The 19,404-nt window shown below is 37.4% G+C and overlaps 3 protein-coding genes and 2 non-coding genes across 8 annotated transcripts in view; 3 read left to right on the top strand and 2 right to left on the bottom strand.

Annotated features, from left to right (window-relative positions):
• Positions 1-2,970, bottom strand: part of LOC106105085 (phosphoglucomutase) — a 6,453-nt gene extending 3,483 nt beyond the window's left edge. Inside the window, exons 1-6 of the mRNA XM_013285311.1 lie at positions 2,582-2,970; positions 2,365-2,446; positions 1,109-1,308; positions 872-1,028; positions 492-680; positions 4-71 (exon numbers count right to left, since the gene is read on the bottom strand). Coding sequence (XP_013140765.1) covers positions 4-71; positions 492-680; positions 872-1,028; positions 1,109-1,308; positions 2,365-2,446; positions 2,582-2,821 — 936 coding nt within the window. The 5' untranslated portion in view covers positions 2,822-2,970. The remainder of the gene's footprint in view (positions 1-3; positions 72-491; positions 681-871; positions 1,029-1,108; positions 1,309-2,364; positions 2,447-2,581) is intronic.
• A 736-nt stretch (positions 2,971-3,706) lies between these two features.
• Positions 3,707-3,779, top strand: Trnaf-gaa. Its single transcript has one exon. It is a non-coding gene; the product is annotated as a tRNA-Phe (tRNA).
• A 130-nt stretch (positions 3,780-3,909) lies between these two features.
• On the bottom strand, positions 3,910-3,981 carry Trnae-uuc. The gene has a single exon. It is a non-coding gene; the product is annotated as a tRNA-Glu (tRNA).
• A 285-nt stretch (positions 3,982-4,266) lies between these two features.
• On the top strand, positions 4,267-9,567 carry LOC106105267 (fatty-acid amide hydrolase 2-like). 3 transcript variants are annotated; one of them, XM_013285556.1, is made up of 12 exons: positions 4,267-4,384; positions 6,697-6,973; positions 7,089-7,212; positions 7,324-7,495; positions 7,570-7,694; positions 7,771-7,860; positions 7,933-8,081; positions 8,157-8,239; positions 8,323-8,494; positions 8,568-8,690; positions 8,775-8,912; positions 9,380-9,567. In XM_013285556.1, exons 2-12 carry the CDS (start codon positions 6,731-6,733, stop codon positions 9,524-9,526), a joined length of 1,566 nt encoding a protein of 521 aa, XP_013141010.1. In that variant the 5' UTR covers positions 4,267-4,384; positions 6,697-6,730; the 3' UTR covers positions 9,527-9,567. The 3 variants fall into 3 exon arrangements, with proteins under 3 accessions (XP_013141010.1, XP_013141011.1, XP_013141013.1); XM_013285557.1 differs by lacking the exon at positions 4,267-4,384 and adding an exon at positions 6,216-6,303; XM_013285559.1 differs by lacking the exon at positions 4,267-4,384 and adding an exon at positions 6,466-6,490.
• A 545-nt stretch (positions 9,568-10,112) lies between these two features.
• LOC106105259 (fatty-acid amide hydrolase 2-like) lies at positions 10,113-17,420 on the top strand. Of its 2 annotated transcripts, none has more exons than XM_013285542.1 (12): positions 10,113-10,221; positions 10,583-10,849; positions 11,881-12,001; positions 12,438-12,609; positions 12,990-13,114; positions 13,196-13,285; positions 13,636-13,784; positions 14,286-14,368; positions 15,159-15,345; positions 15,723-15,845; positions 16,261-16,398; positions 16,831-17,420. In XM_013285542.1, the coding sequence occupies exons 1-12, from the start codon at positions 10,162-10,164 to the stop codon at positions 16,975-16,977; spliced, it is 1,662 nt and encodes a 553-aa protein (XP_013140996.1). In that variant the 5' UTR covers positions 10,113-10,161; the 3' UTR covers positions 16,978-17,420. The 2 variants fall into 2 exon arrangements, with proteins under 2 accessions (XP_013140996.1, XP_013140997.1); XM_013285543.1 differs by lacking the exon at positions 10,113-10,221 and adding an exon at positions 10,393-10,501 and having other exon boundaries at positions 16,831-17,419.
• The last annotated feature ends 1,984 nt before the right edge of the window (positions 17,421-19,404 follow it).

Genomic DNA, 19,404 nt, shown 5'->3' with positions numbered 1-19,404 from the left:
CGCCAGCAGCGCCAGCGAGTCCGACGGCGTCACGAAGAAGGCGTCGCGCCCCACTATCATGTTGCGGTCTCCTGCACACCGCACAGCCCACAGCCCACAGCCCGCTTCAATATCTCCACTCTCTCTCGACCGCACACGAGACAGGCGTCAAGTGGAACCAATTACGCATACATTTGATAAGTGAGGTGCCGAAGGCCTACATTTAGTTCCTTTTTCACATCACCCTTTCTTATGGATAGGAAAGTAAAGTAGATTTGAAGGCAGAGGAAGGAGAAATATCCCGTTTATGTGCGTCTCCTCTGTCGTCGATTAAAAATACCAACGCATCTGTAATATCTGATGTCTATGGGCAGCGGCCGCTTCGCCATTTCGACGGAATCAGGTGGCCACTCGCTCGTTTGCCACCTTATAGTAAAAAAATACATCATCCTAAACAATACGCACACACAACAATATACAGCTACTGAAATATCTGAAAAATCTAGACTCACCGTCACCGTCGAAAGCCGCGCCGAAGTCATAATCGCCGTTCTTGATCTCATTGACGAGGTCTGCGGCGTACGTGAGGTTGGGGTCGGGGTGCGCGCCGCCGAAGTCCTGCAGCGGGGTGACGCGCCGCAAGCTGCCCTCCCCAGCGCCCAACTCCTCCAGGAAGATGCGTCTCACGTACGGACCCGTCACTGAATATACCATTATTACTCTACAAGAGCCTGTCCCACCACTGGCCGATAGAGCCTCAGTTAGCTTAAAAATGGTGTCACAGTCAGATAAGATAACAAATTCCGATTTTATCAGACAATTTGGAAATATTTGGTAGGACTGAGTCTAACTCTTGCATTTTAAAATATCCTCCAACAGACTCGAAGCATACCTCCACTCATAGAATCGATAAGCACTTTGAAGGGTTTGCGCTGCTCGGAGCCCTGCAGCAGTGTACGTATCTTGGAGAAATCGAATATCTCCTTCATGTAGTCGACATAATCCCGCACAGAATCTATCACCTCCACTACGAACTCACGATCTGCAACCTGGTAATGTTCAACATGAAATAGGAACAACACAAACCATTAACATATTATAATACAAAAAAAACTTGTGTGAAATATACCTTGAAAGTCTGCACACCGATGTTGTCAACCGAGCAGACAAGATCAGGCACTAACTTGTACTGCTGTATGGTGGTGGTGAGCTGATAGATGTTGTCGGTGATGCCATCGGGCGCAGGCCCACCATTACTGCAGTTGAACTTGATGCCAAAGTCATTGTCAATGCCACCCGGGTTGTGTGACGCTGTTAGTACTATACCACCTACAAATTTCACTCAATTGAATATTATTCCAATATTGAAGTACCTTGATTTATTCAAACATTACAACTCTTTTTTTTTTGTAAATAGATATCATTTGACAGTGGAAATGGTTGGCTAGCATGTTTCATACATTTTTTTGGCATTATTGTAGACCATAAAAAATGAATAGCCATATTTTATGTTATCAATAATTTTTTTGGCCTATATAATAAAAACCCATGTGGTTTGGCTAATAGATAAAAAATTATCTATCAGTCGCTAAAAATGTTAAATCATTATATTTTTGATATAAATCAGAGTTGAAGATAAATATAAAATGATGCAATGATAAAAGCAATGTAATTGTATTGACTCATTGGACTTCATGATGAATAATGTTTATATTCTTAATATGTTTATATAAATTAATTTATTTAAAAAATGCAACAATTATAGATATACATTGTACTAACTTAGGGGGTCTATCACAATTATTTTCATGATAGATCCAAGAACATATTTTTAATGTTAATAACGAAATTTGTATGAGTTTTTTTGATGTACTTTACTCAGTACCTGTACAAATTAGTGATGTGCCAAGTTGAGAAAAACGTAACTTGATTTAACTCGAGTTAAAATCCACATAACTCGGGTTGAACTCAAGTTACGTAACTCGAGTTAACTGGATGTACAAGTAAATGTTTTTTTGAGTTTTTCCTAATTATTCCCTCGGCTTGGCATAAAATTCGAATAGACAAATTATATTTTTATCTGTTTCAATTCTTTATATTTTATATTATTTACTTATAACGTATTGGGTGAGTTTTACCTACTAAGTAAAGAAACGACGATTCTTTTCTTGATGGTACCAAAATTTTGTCATGAATATTTGTGACATTCTAAGGAGAATATTTCAATGTTTTTGGACATTAAAATAGAGTAAAAAATGCTCATAATGGACCTTAACAATAGTAATTGGTGGTCCTTCAAATGTTGTTAGAACCTGTATGTACAGTACTTGCCAAGTCATCCCAACTTCACAAATATAATATGTGATAATTATGAATGTAATTTACCCAATGTTTTATATTTCCTTATTATGCAAGAAACAGCAGGTGTGGAGAGGAGACCGTTTTGTCCAATCAATAGTTTTCCCACCTGGAAAACATAATTATTGCATTTAATATTTCCTAAAGACATTTGCATTTCATTCAAGCTATATTTTAAGTGTAATATTTACAGATATATGTTTTTATAATATAGTAAGAGTTTATTTAAATAATGTATACGTACCCCATTACCAGCACAGATCTTGATAATTTTGTCCACCACTTCCTTGACAAGGTATCTTCCATCACCTCCAACAACTAACGTGCACCCCTCTAGCGACTCTTTATTTGCATTTAAAATACTCTGAATAAAGTTTTCTGTGTAATTATTTTGTAGGAAAACCTTGACTTTTTTTCTGAGACCGCTTGTTCCCGGTTTTTGTCCCTCGTAAGGGTTTGTATTGACCGTAACTACATTTAACATTTTTTTTAATATTCAAAGAGACTTCTCGACACTCGGAAAAGTTATGGTTGTGTTGTTCGTAAAACAGTTATAATATTTACGTTATCGGAGTTCGCAAGGTCAATACTGCGAACTGTAACCGCAAAGTTATAAACTTATAAAAAAGTTGTACTACATCTGTCAAATCAAAGTCAAACAAGGTCGAGATAACAAGACGTTCCATTTTAAGTAATATTTATCTATTGTTTAAGTTTATGAAATAAAATGAGTTAATTAGTCATAAAAATAATTAAAAGGCAAAACAAAAAACATTTGCGACTTAAAAGTGGAAAGAAAAAAGTGTAGGGTTTTTATCGTGTCTGTATACTGTGTCATGTTTGTCGAAATTTAAATGAATCATGTAACAACTGTAATGTACAATATAAAGTATAGATGGCGTTTAACTTTAGTCAAAGTAGTATTTTATTTTATTTTAAGGTCAGTTTCTAAGTGAAAGATCGATCTCTTGTTTTTACAAATTTGAACTCCGGAAAACTCAGAATAGCTTGATGACAAAAATTCTGTGTGCAATTTATAGAGTTCAATAGCGTGATATGAACTATGACAGGCTGTTGTTATATGTATTTTTCAATCTAGTTATGAGAAAACTTAGCCAGCGAGGGCGATAGCTCAAGATTAGAGATTACATTCGTCACGCTCACGCTAAGCAAACTTTCTCCACAACTAAATGGTGCTGGAATTGCTTTAACTGCATAATAATATTTTCACATTTTAAACATATCTATTTCAAAACAATAAGAGGTCTACATTCACTCCATATTCTATTTTAAAAATAACATTTACAACAAATATTGAGAAGTTAGAGCAGTGATTTTTTTTTACCACATTTTTAACTTTTCTTACGAAGCCGAAATAGCTCAGTTGGGAGAGCGTTAGACTGAAGATCTAAAGGTCCCTGGTTCGATCCCGGGTTTCGGCAACTCTCTGTTTTGGATTGTGAAATACCAACATACCGCAATCAGCGACAAAGTTTACAACATTTTGCTACATTTTTCAAAAGATGGGTAAAATAATTACAACTTGAAAGTAAATTTTACAAAAAATGGCACTTCCCGTACCGGGAATCGAACCCGAGCCTCCTGGGTGAAAGCCAGGTATCCTAGCCACTAGACCATACGGGATTATGACGGATGAAGAAAATTTAAATTAAGTTTATAAATCCAAATACATAGAGATTTATCATATCGATTTTTCTACTTTCTTGCGTCTTTTACAAACATATAATGCATACTTACGCAATCTTTTATAGTTACCCTTTAAAATGTACTGTTATTGTTATGATTTAACTTTAAGTAATAAGGTCTCCACAACGAACTCTGAGGAAATAACTAATTAAAGGTAGAGTTTCACTTTCATCTAAACAAGTTTTGACAACAATATTCATAAGATACAGTTCAGTAGTGTATCAGTGTAGCGTGGCGAGTAGGCGCGGTGCGCGCGGCCGCCAGCAGCTATAGCGTTATTTATTATTTTTCCAATGTGCTACTGACAGGTGGTCTCACAAGCAACAACGGAAGATTCAAGGTTAGTCTTATAAGTTGCATTTATTTTATTGTTGTAATTAAAAATGGCTTTATGATTTTTTTTATCTTTTAATTTTCGACTAAATAGTCATGGCCTAAAATTTAAAAAAAAAACGAACCATAGACAACATGGAGCAAAACTAAAAAAAAAAACTTTATTAAGAAATGCAAATAATTTATTTAATAACATCATTATTTTTACTATGTGTGTTTTCAGAATGTTAAAATTTAAATCTTCCTAACTACGCAATTTCGAAATGGTTTTGATTTTCCGATATTTGCTGCGAATATTTAACAAGTTCAGAGTACAATTTTTTGCAGTGTCATGGTTTCATATGTAATTATACATTCAACACTGAATTAGGTAGAATGGTAACTTTTTGTTAAGAAATAAATAATCTTTAGTTCACTAGTATATCCGTATAAGTAAATAAAGTGAAGAATGTATCCCTTTTTCACCGACTTCGCAAAAGAAGGAGGTACTCAATTCGTGTGTTTGTTTTTTTTTTTAAGATAAATGTTTTAACAGATCAACGTAAGACACATAAGTCAATGAGAATAAGAAGTGTATAAAACCTATCTTTATTTAAATAAGGATCTTCGATGATGAGTTATGATCGAATTTCCGTCCACCGCCTGGACAAATAATCAGAAGAATCATAAGAGATGAAACAACATTTTTGGTTATTGTGATTATCGATTTCACTCAGATTAATAGCACACTAAGCTTTCCAAGACTAATTTCAAAACAAAATTAGAATTCATATATGTAAACATCGTATTTAATTGGCAATATATCATCGTGTATAGGCAACTTGGTTTGGTTTGAGCAACGCTTTAGTAAGTGGCTTGAGTCTTGAGGCGTGCGGTTTGTTCACCTCGTTGCGCAAACGTTATGCATTCACAATCACATGGGTATCTAGCGAGTAGCTACAGATATCGTTGTAGTGTACTAGTGGTTACAGGTTTCAGTAGTCGTAGTCATCAGAGCACAGCGGGTTCATTAGCCCCGGACATCTAGTTGAGGTTATAAAAGACTCGTTCTAGGTCCCTGCTTACAATGCTGAATCTAAACTTAAAAAGTTAAAATTTACAAACGCACTTTTTTTTAGACATTAAAATAATTGTAACAACAATTAACTTTAATACTTAAACTGAGATTTCAGCCAGAATGGCGCGCTTATTCCGACTTCTAATTGACAGTGACAGATGTCGTAGGGACGGACATTTATGCCGACGATCTAGTGTTGCGCCGATCTTTTCTTAACACATTTAAATAACTCATGTAACACCACAAGCGCGCCGCTAAGTTCCACCAGATGGATTATGAAATCAAATTGATTACAAAACATTTTTTTGCTTGATACTTATCGTGTTAAAACCCGGAATATTTTCTATTACACAATTAATAGGTACAGTGCCGTCGTTAAGGTAGGGCAGGGATGGCAACCGCTTAGGGCGCTGACAGAAAGCACACCGGGCGGATTACTCTCAGAAAATACTCAAAACCGAGACTTCCATGGTTCGCGAACAAAGGCATTGTAGAAATCTCTCCCAGGGCGCTAGTAGAGTTACAACCATATCTTGTACGACGCTCGTATCTGTTATATTTTCTTATGTGAGAAAAAATTAAATTTGCGAGTTTAGATAAAGGAAAAAATGGTGATGAACACAAATCGATGTTAATCATAACTAGAGAAATATTCAGACTCTCATTATCATCGATCTCTTACTTATAAACTATTCGGTATTGTTTTTAATGCTCAATGTTCGTGATCCTCTGACCCACCGACTGATTGTCGTATCGCATATTAAAAGGTGAATTGTTAACAGCAACAAATGCAATTGATTTCATTCGTAAATATTCATTCATGCAGTTTATCTTTCTGATAATAGTGTCCGAGCAGTTATCAGTAGTTTGTGAGTATATTATACCTACTCAAATTTTCAAATTTGTTCACAATGTATTTTGCTCTAACAAATATAAACAAAAACTTAAGTTAAGAATATTTAATTCAATTGTGCCTTGACTTGTGGCACGGCGCGGCCTTGGACTCGAACTTTGTACCTCACGGCGCGCCGTCGAGTGCATCACAAGCTGTACTTGGTACTTACTTATTCATAATTATACTAAGTAACTAATAAGTGTATGATTAGTTACTTAGCAGTGATATTAGTTAAAATAAAGTTGTACAATGTTAAGGAGCTAAAATTGTTGTAATTAAGTACAAATTCTATCTTAACATTTTTTGACTTAACATTAAAAATCTGCAAATTTTGCCATTAAATCAACATAGTTATTATTTGTTCCAGACTTCCAACCCAACAAGCGCAGTTTCATGAGAAAATGTCAACAAAAGATTCTGCAACTATTCTAACGACTGTAATCGTTTATCTTCGTCTCTTTCTTGACAAAATGTTAGACTTCCTGTTCTCATTGTACTGGGACGACAAGAAACAGTTAATCCCAGACCTGGACAAGAGGCACAGCATCCTCGCGGAGAGTGCGGTGTCCCTCGCCAGGAGGATCAAGGCCAAGGAGCTTAAGTCGGAGGACCTGGTGCGAGCTGTTATTGAGAGAATAAAAGAGGTAACTTTTTTATCATCTAAAAGACGTAGCCGGTCTTTTCTTTATAAAATTAACTTGGCTCAGTTCTTTGTCGTCAATTTTAATGAACTTATGAGAATACAAATGACACATGCAGGTGAATCCTATCATCAACGCGATAGTGAGGGACCGTTACGAAGCCGCGCTGGAGGACGCTAGGCAGGTTGACAACCTGGTCGCCGCCGGACTCTCTGAACAAGATGCTAACAAACCATTCTTGGGTAACATTTTAATTCATTGATAGATACAATCAGCTTAAACAATACTTCAAAGGAGAGTGCGTAACTCATTTTAAGAAGGTTTCGTAGTTGACAGGTAACATAACTTCCCAGGTGTGCCGTTTACGACAAAGGAAAGCCAAGAGATAAAAGGGTTTTGCAACACGATAGGGCTGTGGTCGCGTCGCAACATCGTGTCCACCGAGGACAGCGACGCTATTCTGTTGCTAAAGAGGGCCGGCGCCATCCCTCTCGCCGCTACCAACCTGCCAGAGCTGCTCATATGGTCAGTTATCGGTTTTCTAATGAGCTAACAATTTACGGCGAAATGTCTTATTTCATATTGTTTGTAACGATCAGGCAGGAAACCCGTAACCCGGTGTACGGCATGACGCTCAACCCACACCACACGGGCCGCACGCCGGGGGGCTCCAGCGGCGCGGAGGCTGCGCTCTGTGCCACGTATGCCACACCCATCAGCCTATGTTAGTGTTACATGTTTCTTAAAAAAACGTAAGTATCATTAACACTAATTATAATGGCATGTTTTGTGCAATCAAGGTTCGGATATTGGCGGCTCGACACGCATGCCAGCCTTCTACTGCGGTATGTTCGGACACCATCCTACCGCCGGCATCACTAGCATCAAAGGTAATCTCATTAAGTTATTGAGCGAAATTATGACTTACAAGGCAATAACCGTATGATACGTATTTCTTTCAGGTGTGTATCTCCGCAAGGGTGACGAGGGTGACACGATGTTCTGTCTGGGCTTCATCTCGCGGCGCGCGGAGGACCTGGCGCCGCTCACCCGCGTCATCGCCGGGGACAAGGCGCACCTCCTCAACCTCGACAAGGATGTCAACATTAAGGTGAATTATTATGGTACTGTAAACTGTTCATCCATGGAAAGCATGTTGTAGTTATTATCAATTATTTGTTCGTAGGACATCAAATTCTTCTATATGGAGTCGGCCAACGATCGCCTCGTCAGCCCAGTCCGGGTCGAGATGAAGAACGCCATGCAGAGGTAATAACTCATTCATCTTATTATATCAAAGTAGAATTATCCATTCTTTCTATACTTTTAAAACGTGTCGTTTCTATTATCAGAGTGGTGAGCAAGTTGAGCGAGGAGGCGGGCGCTCCGCAGCAGTACTCGCACGCGGGCTTCCGCCACATGTACCGGCTGTGGAGCTACTGGATGTCGCGCGAGCCTGACGACTACTTGGCGCTGTACGGGGACGGCCAGCGACCGAACGCCTTCCTAGAACTCGCCAAGAAGGTTTGTTACACTACGCACCAGAATTACTGACTTCTTTAGATATAAATAAACCAAGTGTTGGCGTATATTGTAGTGTGTGGGCATGAGCCACCACTGCCTGTTCACCATCCTGCGGCTGTTTGAACTGAAATACTTGCCGAGTGTCGACGCCGCCTGGGCTGAAAAAATCACCAAGGAGATGAAGGAAGATCTATTCGTGAGTCCACACTATTACAAGTATAGTTTTGACGAAATTTGATCGTTCCTAAGGGTAGGTTACTATTTGAGGGTGTAATCGCAGGGCAAGCTGGGTGACAACGGAGTGCTGCTGCTGCCCAGCAGTCCGCACGCGGCGCCCTTCAACTACTCGGCTGTGCTGCGACCATTCAACTTCTCCTACTTTGCTGTCGTCAACGTGCTCAAGTGTCCGGCCACACAGGTTCGTTAGAGTTACAGCTTTATTGAGCAATGCGACGTAGCGAGCTGCAAGATTCATTTCTGTGTTAATGGTGGTACCTATAATCCTAACTATTGTTAGATATTTCGTCACAAATGACTTCCTTTAAAATATAGAACAACACTTGTACACCACTTTAAAACCAATTCAACTCCAAGGCGACAACGCAAAAACCAACATTCCGTGGTGACGACTAGAGAAACGCTGAGCTTATTGGCGACTGAGAGCTGAGACTGCAACTGAGCGCCACTCCTTGCCAAATATTCTATAAAACTACTCCATTACTTCCGTTTCCTAATATTTTCCCAACAATGTTATTGTTTTAAATAAAGATAAACGGTATTGATAAATAGCACAGATTTACAAATAACTTTTAAGAATACAGAATATATCAAAATAGTTAGAATATTAACACTATATAGATTAGTATAGTGTAAGGTGTGGTGCAGGTGCCGCTGGGTACAAACAGCGTGGGTCTGCCGATCGGCATTCAGGTGCTGGCGGCACCGCACAACGACCGCCTGTGCCTCGCCGTCGCCAAATACCTGGAGAAAGAATTCGGAGGAGCTATCATGGCCTGTAAAGTTAAAACTTAATGTATTTTGTTATTAAGTAAATAAATAAATTAAGTATTCAAGTTTTTTCTTTAAAAGTTTTTCTATTTTAAATAACACCCTGCTATTTATGTTCCTTTGGTATTAAATGGGCGTTGATGATTTCTCGGCGGTTATGAACTGATGCTAAAAAAAATACAGTCAAGACGAATTTGGATTTGCTTATTTCTGTATTAATTTGATACACACCGAGGCAAGCGACGGCAAAACAAAACTGTATAAGGTCAATAACCGCGCGCTTCTGCAGTATTTCCATTATGAATAATTAAGCGATTATGCAAATAACTTGACCTAGTGTCGGATATTTGATTTTATATACTACATATTCGCGCAGCTTTGTCTTCTGCGTAAAGTAAATTAATAACCAACGTAATATATACATGGTAAGTATTAGAATTCACAGACTCTTCTCAGAAACTGGTTCGGAATATTTAATACTGATTTAAATGTTCATTTCAAATAATTATTTTTACCACTTTTATAAGTCGTGTCCTTCAAAAGTTTGAGCCTACTGCTTAAAAACTTGAAATGTAACAAAATATAAAACAAGTAAACACATAAGTTTCTTGTTGTAATGTAGCTGGTAGTGAGTTGCACTTTTACGTATTCCGTGTGCGATGTCCACGCAGTGTGAACGTGTCGTAAACATTCAGTGCAAAAAGGATAAGCTCTTACAGGTAAGTGTTTGGTTGGTGTTTTTATATGATTTTAACTTAAATAAAATAGCGTCAATATTTACTGGAATAATTTTAGTTCAACAAGTTTGTTATAATTTTAATCTGTAAAATAAAATTCGGAAGTGACGTCAATTATGACATTGACAATTAGTGATTATTTCGAAACAAAATAAAAGTTTTGTTTTGCAAACATTATTTTTGCTTTCGTATAATTTACTATAAATACTATTTCGTTTAAATTACTATAACTAAGTGAAAGTGACATACTTAAGGAAAGAAAGTGTAAGCACGTTGAGTAGCGGTCTGATAGATAATATTGGAAAGAGTATTTATGTTCTAATTTATAATTATATTTTTGCAGTTCCGAACTACAAAACCTAATAAAATATTCGAAGGGATGGCATCCGAAATGTTCAAGCAAATCTTTCTTCTTTTCCGGACATATTTCGACATGTTTATAGACTTTATATTCTCATTATATTGGGAGAGACATCGACAAGCGATCCCTAGTTTAGAAAAGCGACATAGTATGCTGTCTGAAAGTGCTGTTAATTTAGCTTCGAAGATACGTAACAAAGAATTGAAATCGGAAGAATTAGTTCAGGCCTGTATTGAGAGAATAAAAATAGTAAGTATTATATGTTATGTCTTTTGAATGACACACAATTTAATTTGTACAGATAAACATACTTTAACAACATATTTAGTCAAATAATTCAAGTTTATGAATTTACATTTGTATTCAAATATTTCTGTTGTGAATGTTTAAAAACAACCAGTTTGTTAATTGATTTCAGTCAACCATTTTTTTAGTACATGTACTTAGCATTAAAATAATTATTCCAGTCATGGACAAAAACAACTATGAAACCAGTAGTCTTCCACTTGTTTGCAACAAAAATTTTCCATCACAAATACTTTGGTTTTGTTGAATGAATTTGTTTATATTGGGGACCACTTTCTCATCTCATGATAACTTGACATAAAAAAAACTTGTTTACTTATACATATTGTGGAAACATATACATCCTTGACCAAATTATTTATTTTTTTAAATATTTATTGGTACTATTTTTTAACTCAAATGTAAGGATTTGAATTATTAATAACTAGCTTTTACCAGTGACTTCATCCGCGTGTATTTAAAAAAAACAAAAGTGAGTAGCCTGTGTGTTCTTCCAAACTATCCTCTACATATATACCAAATTTCATCAAAAACGGTTCAGCTGTTTAGGCTACAAGCTCTAACGAACATCCATCCATCTAAACTATTGCATTTATAATATTAGTATGATTAAAAATAAGATTTTTATTCACACCTTTAGTTTTAATAATAAGCATAAATGGTTTTTAATATCAATATAATTTTAAGATATATAGAACATTTTTTGTTTGTTTAAACACATAATAAATTAAGTAAACAAAAAATGATTCATGCATAAATTACCATGTCATTGTTAATAGGCACTTCTGGTTTTTTAATCTGTGAAGTGTAAATGGAAAACAAGTTTTAGGCATTAAATATGTAGTAATTGGATGAAAAATTTATTATGTTGATGGCCTTCGTTGGTTTTGTAAAAACAAACATAAAAATTACTTCATATTTCTTTTATCTGTAAACAGACATAATATTTCTTTATTTATTTCAATTATTTTTAGGTTAACCCGATATTAAATGCAGTTACGGACGAGAGGTTTGATGATGCTTTGGGGGAGGCGCGGGAGGTCGACAAATTGATTGAAGCTGGACAGGCTGACTTTGAGAATCAACCATTTCTGGGTCAGTTACATAGCTTACATTTATTATATCATAAGGTGGCAAACAAACAAGTGGCTACCTAAAGTCGCCGTAATGGCGAAGCGACAGCTTTACACAAACAACAAATAGAGTTTCATTACCTATGTTTAATTGACTTGGGAGTGAATGAAAAACAAAAAGGAGGGTATTCACCTTCATCTGACGATGGATTGACTTCTACTTCACAGCTATCTTCTGTGCTTATATTATATGTGTCGACTAAACAACCCTTTTTATGGACTTTTGACATCGTGGAGGCGGTCTCAGCAATGATACTTTTCCAGCTTGCAAGCTGCGCTTCAGCTCCTTAAGTCAATTAGATTGGCCTTTCGCCGGACTTGTTCAGCACGCCATAATTTATATGTTATATGTGTGCAATGTGACATTAGTGGCAGTGTATGATGTGATGGTGTGTCAGGTGTGCCGTTCACCGCGAAGGAGAGCCACGCGGTGCGCGGCATGCTGCACACGCTGGGCATCGCGCGGCGGCGGCGGGCGCGCGCGCCGCACGACGCCGAGTGCGTGCGGCTGCTGCGCGCCGCCGGCGCCATCCCGCTCGCCGTCACCAACGTGCCAGAGATCAACAAGTGGTGAGTGCGTCTCACCACTTGTGTTCCTAGCTTACGTCCAAGTGGAATTATAAAAAAATAATATTATGTGTTCTTCCAGACTATCCTTTTTCAATTGCATATTAGGCCTTGCTATTGGCTGAAATGTTACCATGCTATTAATTCTTTGCTGCTATTGGTTTGTAGTTTGTCTCTTTCTCACGAACAGGTTTTTTTTTGTTATTTATTAACTCCCGTTTTTAATAATGTGAAAACAAATAGCCTAAAGTGTGGCATAAGTGTAGGTATATATACTTAAAAGAGAACTAATTCAAAAATATGCTGTGATTTCTGATATCTTACATGAAGAGTGTGTTTTTAGATCTAGATAAATTAAAGTTTGTTCACTATGTGTGTGTCAGGCAGGAGACGCGCAACATGGTGTTCGGGCAGACGTGCAACCCCTACCACACGGGCCGCACCGTGGGCGGCTCCAGCGGGGGCGAGGCCGCCCTCGCCGCCGCGCTCGCCTCGCCCATCTCACTCTGTCGGTCACACTCCGCTCTCTGCTCTTCTCTTCTTAATATCACAATATTAATAGACACTATAATGTGTATTGAATATGCAGGTTCAGACATCGGGGGGTCGACGCGCATGCCGGCCTTCTACTGCGGCCTGTTCGGCCTCAACCCCACCGCCGGCACCACCAGCCTTAAAGGTGCACTTGCGGAAGTTCTCTTAACTTTTGTTTCTTAAACTTAAACTGTTACCCCTAAGGATCCTCGCCGAATGAAAAATGTTACAACCTGTATAACCTCAAGTCTTTGTCATGTGTACTATCAGTAATAAAAGTGTTATTTCAGTATAATAAACAATGATATATTGAAAAAAAAAACACACAAAAACAACACAATGCATAAACTTGATAACTTAAGTTCAAGAACTCACGACTTTGTGTGCTTCTTGATAATTTCTTTAATAATTGTCGTCACGACTGTAAAATATTATAAAGTATGTTATATTTTTCTCAGAGACATGTAGTTATATTTGAGTATTGACGTGTGTCAGGGTCGGCGCTGCGCTCGGGGCTGGAGCCGACGATGGCGTCAGTGGGGGTCCTCAGCAAGCGGTGCGCGGACCTCGCGCCGCTCACAAACGTCCTGCTCACAGACTCCGCTCGACTACAGATACAACTCGACACGGAATATCACATCAAGGTCGATAACTTTATTTTTAGATATTTCGATACAAATGGTTTCAAAAAAATATGGACTATCGGCCATACTAACAATACTCGACAAAGTCAACTATACAATGTTCCATAGTGACGACTAGAAATGTACTGTCAGACTGAGCTTTGTACATCTTGCAAGTATTTTATAAAACTACCCCCCACTATACCTTCCGTTTCTTACTATTTCCTAACATATTGATTATGTTATTTCAGTTATTAAGTTACAGCGTCTGTGCCTCAACGGTTTAAGCACATCACTTGTAATTCAACAGCTCCTGGGTTCGAATCCCGCCGTACCAATGTGATTTTTTATTTTCATATGTATATAACTTACCCGACGTCCTTACGAAGTCAACCCGCACTTGGCCAGCGTGGTTGACTAAGACCTAGTCACCCTTAGGGTAGGCTGCAAACCGGGGTAGGGACTTATAGTAAGCTGGGGATGTATTTCAGTTATCATTAAAAAGATTTGTTTCATTGACAGGATATAAAGATCTTCTACTGCAAGTCTGCGCCGGACCTCAGAGTCAGTCCGCTAGACAAAGATATGCGACAAACTATGGACAAGTTAGTATACAATACCATAATGTACTGCTTTCGTTGTTTGTTCTTATTTTATAACTAGCTGACCCCGTGCGACTTCGTCCGCGTGAAATTATGAAAATTTTATTTTATTGTTTACATGTGTCAAATTTTCAATAGCATATGTCAAAATGACATGACACTATAACAATCTTGCTTCCTCGCTGTTGGCAGCAACTTATGGACTCTTTCCCACTTTAGGGTTTTTATCCAAAACATTTACCCCCTAAGTTTAATGGCGTGAATATACAGCCTAAAGCGTGGCGTAACTATATGGCTTTTCATTAAAGAAAGAATTATTTAAAAAATATGCTGTAATTGCTGACATCTTAGGCAACAAAGAAGTCTGTGTTTACGCTTTGTTATAATAGTATAAGTGATCAAAAAGTTCATAATCATATGCATGCTTTTTATAATTAATTAAAAACTTGGAAGAAAACCAAACATAAAACTAAAAAATTATATAAAACCGCAATAACTTTCTTGTGACTGAAACACGGCCGGAGTGTGGCGGAGTGTTGTGACGTCAAACAACAAGCTATTTGATTGGTTCTTAGTGACAAAAAGTCAAAAAGTGATTAAACCCATATATAACTTGCTTCGACCAATAGCGTTGCGTTTTATAACTTGGCGAGTTTATAAAAAAATACACTTTTTAATTACTAAATTTCGCTACTAAATAATATAAAAAAAACTATGTTTTTATTTTAATAAAGTATACAAAAAAATATTCCGATTGCCGTCATATTATATATACAATATTGTCTTATTGCAGGGTGTTGTCTGCGCTGAGGGAGGATGGTGCAGGGGGAGCTGGGGGTGCGCGGGAGTACGGGCACCCGGGGCTGCGGCACATGTACTCGCTGTGGCGGCACGCCATGGCGCTGGAGGCCGACAGCTTCCCGCAGCTGCTCACCGACAACCACGGCCATGCCAACGGAATACTGGAACTTGTTAAAAAGGTCACACATCTTGCAACATCGACCATCACCAATTTACTGATATGCTACTTCTTAAATAACTAAATATACTAGACCAATTCTCCAATATTCAGACACGTTTAGGTACTAAATTACTCAGTACTCGACTAAATTATTGGTCTGGTGCAAATCATAAATGGTATATTGAAAAAGCTACTGAGAAGTTAGGGATAATGTATAATAGAACAGTGTAGATTGTTATTCTTTTGAAATAAATTAAATTTTCTAGTTTCATTTTCAATCTTTGCGGTGTTAATGTACTGTAAGTCAGTTTGAACCGGTTATAACTGGTGTAAACTACTTCAAACTGGTGTTAACCGGTTATAACTGTTCTGAGAGTGAAGTATTGTTTCTTTCAGGTGGTAGGCGTGTCCGCGTACACGCTGGCCGCCATCCTGAAGCTGCTGGACGAGCAGGTGCTGCCCGCAGTGGACCGCGACTGGGCCGACAGGACCACAAAGGACCTCAGGGAGGACCTCATTGTAAGAATATTAACTTACAAACTTAAAAATAAACATAACTATAGACGAATGTTGTCTTTGACCCGATTGACTTCAACCAGATATGACATTTTACTAACAACTGTCAATGTCAAAAAGTCACATTTTTGTTTTTTCCTTGTGTTACTTTTAGTTTTAATTGACTGCGATATCATTTCGTCGGTGTAGATGTTGTTGTTTTTGAATGTAAGGTACTAATAAGTCGATTTAGATTTCATTTTATTCCAATGTCGAATAAAATGAACTTTTAATTATCTGTGATAAGAGATCAAAATTTATTTTGTTTCTAGTTTAAAGTATGTCATTTAAGTATAGTGAAAAGTTTGTAGTTTTTTTTAAGTAGTGCCACCTTTTTTTTTCCATACATATATGTTCATAATGTTAAGTACTGTTCCAGCGCACCCTGGGGGAGGAGGGCGTGCTGCTGTTCCCGAGCGCGCCGGCCGCCGCGCCCTACCACTACTCGCTGTACCTGCGCCCCTTCAACTTCTCCTACTGGGCGCTGCTCAACGCGCTGCGGCTGCCCGCGCTGCAGGTCTGCTCCGCACTGCTGCCTGCTGCCTGCTGCCTGCTGCCTGCTGCCTGCTCCCTGCTCCCTGCTGCCTGCTCCCTGCTCCTAATGCGTTGTAAAACACTCCGGATGTGACTGACCACATAACTACGTTGTTTTCTTCTCTTATAATTTGCACTCCTTAATTTCGCCTCTAAAATCACTGCTTTCTTATTTTTTGGGATTTGGTTGAATTTTCGATGGACAAATCTTACACAAAAAATAATTAACGAAATAAGTACTATTTATACAAATCTCATTCTATAAATTACGTTAATATTTTAAATGAATAATATTTGATCAAATGCTGCGCCTATTTTTATAGCGCCATCTAGTGACCTCACAGGAAAACTATGAAAATGAATTAAAATATCCCCTCTAATTGAGTGTAAGAGTGTATTTGTGTGGTGTCGGCAGGTGCCGCTGGGGCTGAGCAGCGCGGGGCTGCCGCTGGGGCTGCAGGTGGTGGCGGCGCCGCGGCGGGAGGCGCTCTGCCTGGCCGTGGCGAAGCACCTCGAGGCGCGCTTCGGGGGCTTCGTCCCGCCCTGCGCCGTACAACACTGATACCACACAGACTGAAATAACTTACGATATTAATGTGTTTTGGGCAAGAAAAGTCGGTATTATTCTTGTTTTTAGTACAACAAATGTAAAAATATCTTATTTGTTGGCTTTATTGTTAGTTAAAACTGGTGTATGTTATGTTGTAAGAAAAGTGATATAAAATTTGTTATTTTTTCCAAATTGAATATGTAATTGAAATGTGTACTGTGATATCTAAATGTTGGACTCGAATATTCAATTATTATTATAAACTGTGATCTCTGTTTTGTCAAAAATAATATATTTCCAGTGAATATTTTCCTATTTTAAATATATTTTTATAAAAGAAATTTAGACATGTTGTCAAATAAAGTAATTATTTCGAGGCTTATTAATTCCAAAGTGTTTTAAAGAACTTTTAAAATTAAAAATAATTGTAAAATATGACGATGTCAATTATATATGAAACTATTTTTATATAAAAATAACGGTAGCATTATTGTGGACTGTTTTGTATAATAATCAAAGGTTAAGGGAATTATTATCTATGAATAAATAAAATTAAATATGAAATGTTTTTTATTAACCTGGTTACATTAAAACATCTAAAAACCTTAGAACGAGTTTTAAAATTATGGATGAAAAAGTTTGGATTTGTTATAAGTGTAAGAATTTTGAAAATGTAGGAGTACTAAAAATTATCTTTAACGTATTAGCGTCTTAGAAGCTCATTATTTGAAATCATCAAGAAGACAAATACAATCTCATGTTGAAAAGATTCAAATCAAATTTACGAGGTTTATGTATGCTAAAGAACATCAATATCGCCTTGGCTCCTTAACTGGGAAAACCTGTTTAAAGAACCAATAACTTCCTTTTCAAATACATATTAAAAAAAACTAGAATTTTATCATCGTTACTTTATCTGAAAGGTACTATATCAGTTATAAAGTTTACACCTGTCATCATCATTATCAACTTGCCCTTATCCCTTACGGAGGATCGGCACAATTTGTGCTGCTCTTCCATACATTTCTATCAGCCGTCATATCTGAAACCACTCCTTTCTTAAGCATATCCTCTTTCACACAATCCATCCATACTTTCTGCGGTCTTCCTCTTCCATCCACATTCAATCTTAACACTTTCAGGTTTATGTCCCCATCATTTCGTCGCATAACATGTCCATACCACGCTAACCTTTTGCTTCTCAATTAAGTCAATAAAGTTTACACATGTATTGACATGTAATAAAACTGTTTTCAAAATTATAATAAGCTCCATCTTTTGGTATAAAATAAACCAAACAGTATCCAAAAATAAAATATATTGAAGATCTATGAACAAAAAGCTTTTTAGAAAAAAATGTTACAAGCGAAATGTCAATTTTTTTTTTAAAAATATCTGCATTGTAATTAAGGTTTTTCCAACCACTTTTTTGTTATTTTTCTTCTTCTCAAAGTGCCGTCTTCTTTCGAAGTTCTGCGATCATTAGGGCAACTTCTATTATTTTCTTAATGTAGTATACGGTATTTTTTTACATCTGATTTTAAACTTTTTACCTACTGCATTTTTCATGTCCCTACATAAAGGCCAGGAATTTAAACTGTCTAATAATGGCTATGGCTATTCTGTAGCAATTTTTAATATATCGTAAAGAGATTTTAGCGGTTAATCGCTAACCAACAATTGAAAAATAACAAACAAGAAGGACATAACAATCACGAAAGTCTAAAAAAATAATATAAACGATATTGACGAACTAGAAATCATACAAGCAGCTAAGAAGTTAAAATTAGAGAAGAGCCCAGGTCCAGACTATGTGACCAATGAAGCAATTAAACACGGCTGCGAAATACTGGCATCGCCTCTGGCCTATTTATTCAATTTAATTCTAAAAACTGCTAATACACCCACTCAATGGTCAGAATCCATTATAATTCTGCTCTATAAAAGAGCAAACCCCAATGACATCGGCAATTACAGGCCAATAAGCCTTCTACCAGCTGTCTACAAACTCTTTTCTTCCATAATTAATCGTAGAATATCTAAAACTTTAGAAAAGAGACAGTCCATTGAACAAGCTGGCTTTCGTAAGGGATACTCAACAATAGACCACATACACACTCTGGAACTTATCATTGAAAAGTACCAAGAAAACCGGAGACCGCTCTATATAGCCTTCATAGATTACCAGAAAGCATTCGACACAATCTCACACACAAGTATATGGGAAGCATTAAGTAAACAAGGAGTAGAAAGTGAGTACATACAAGTAATAAAAAACATATACAACAACAGCGTCAGTAAAGTCAAATTGGAAAATACTGGCCCCAAGTTCGACATCAATAGGGGAGTGAGGCAAGGGGACCCATTATCTCCACAACTATTTATTGCTGTATTAGAATCAATTACAAATCAATTAGACTGGAAAGAGTGCGGCTTATA

The sequence above is a fragment of the Papilio polytes genome, unplaced genomic scaffold (genome assembly GCF_000836215.1).
Source record: "Papilio polytes unplaced genomic scaffold, Ppol_1.0 DF823177.1, whole genome shotgun sequence".
In the NCBI taxonomy this organism is placed as follows: domain Eukaryota; kingdom Metazoa; phylum Arthropoda; class Insecta; order Lepidoptera; family Papilionidae; genus Papilio; species Papilio polytes.
This window is presented reverse-complemented; position numbering and strand designations above follow the sequence as displayed.

Coding starts and splice junctions, on each gene's coding strand:
- LOC106105267 (XM_013285556.1), top strand. CDS start 6,731: ATGTCAACAAAAGATTCTGCAACTATTCTAACGACTGTAATCGTTTAT. Junction 7,496..7,569: donor CTGCCAGAGCTGCTCATATG/GTCAGTTATCGG, acceptor TGTAACGATCAG/GCAGGAAACCCGTAACCCGG. Junction 8,913..9,379: donor TCAAGTGTCCGGCCACACAG/GTTCGTTAGAGT, acceptor GGTGTGGTGCAG/GTGCCGCTGGGTACAAACAG.
- LOC106105259 (XM_013285542.1), top strand. CDS start 10,162: ATGTCCACGCAGTGTGAACGTGTCGTAAACATTCAGTGCAAAAAGGAT. Junction 12,610..12,989: donor GTGCCAGAGATCAACAAGTG/GTGAGTGCGTCT, acceptor TGTGTGTGTCAG/GCAGGAGACGCGCAACATGG. Junction 15,346..15,722: donor TACTGGAACTTGTTAAAAAG/GTCACACATCTT, acceptor TGTTTCTTTCAG/GTGGTAGGCGTGTCCGCGTA.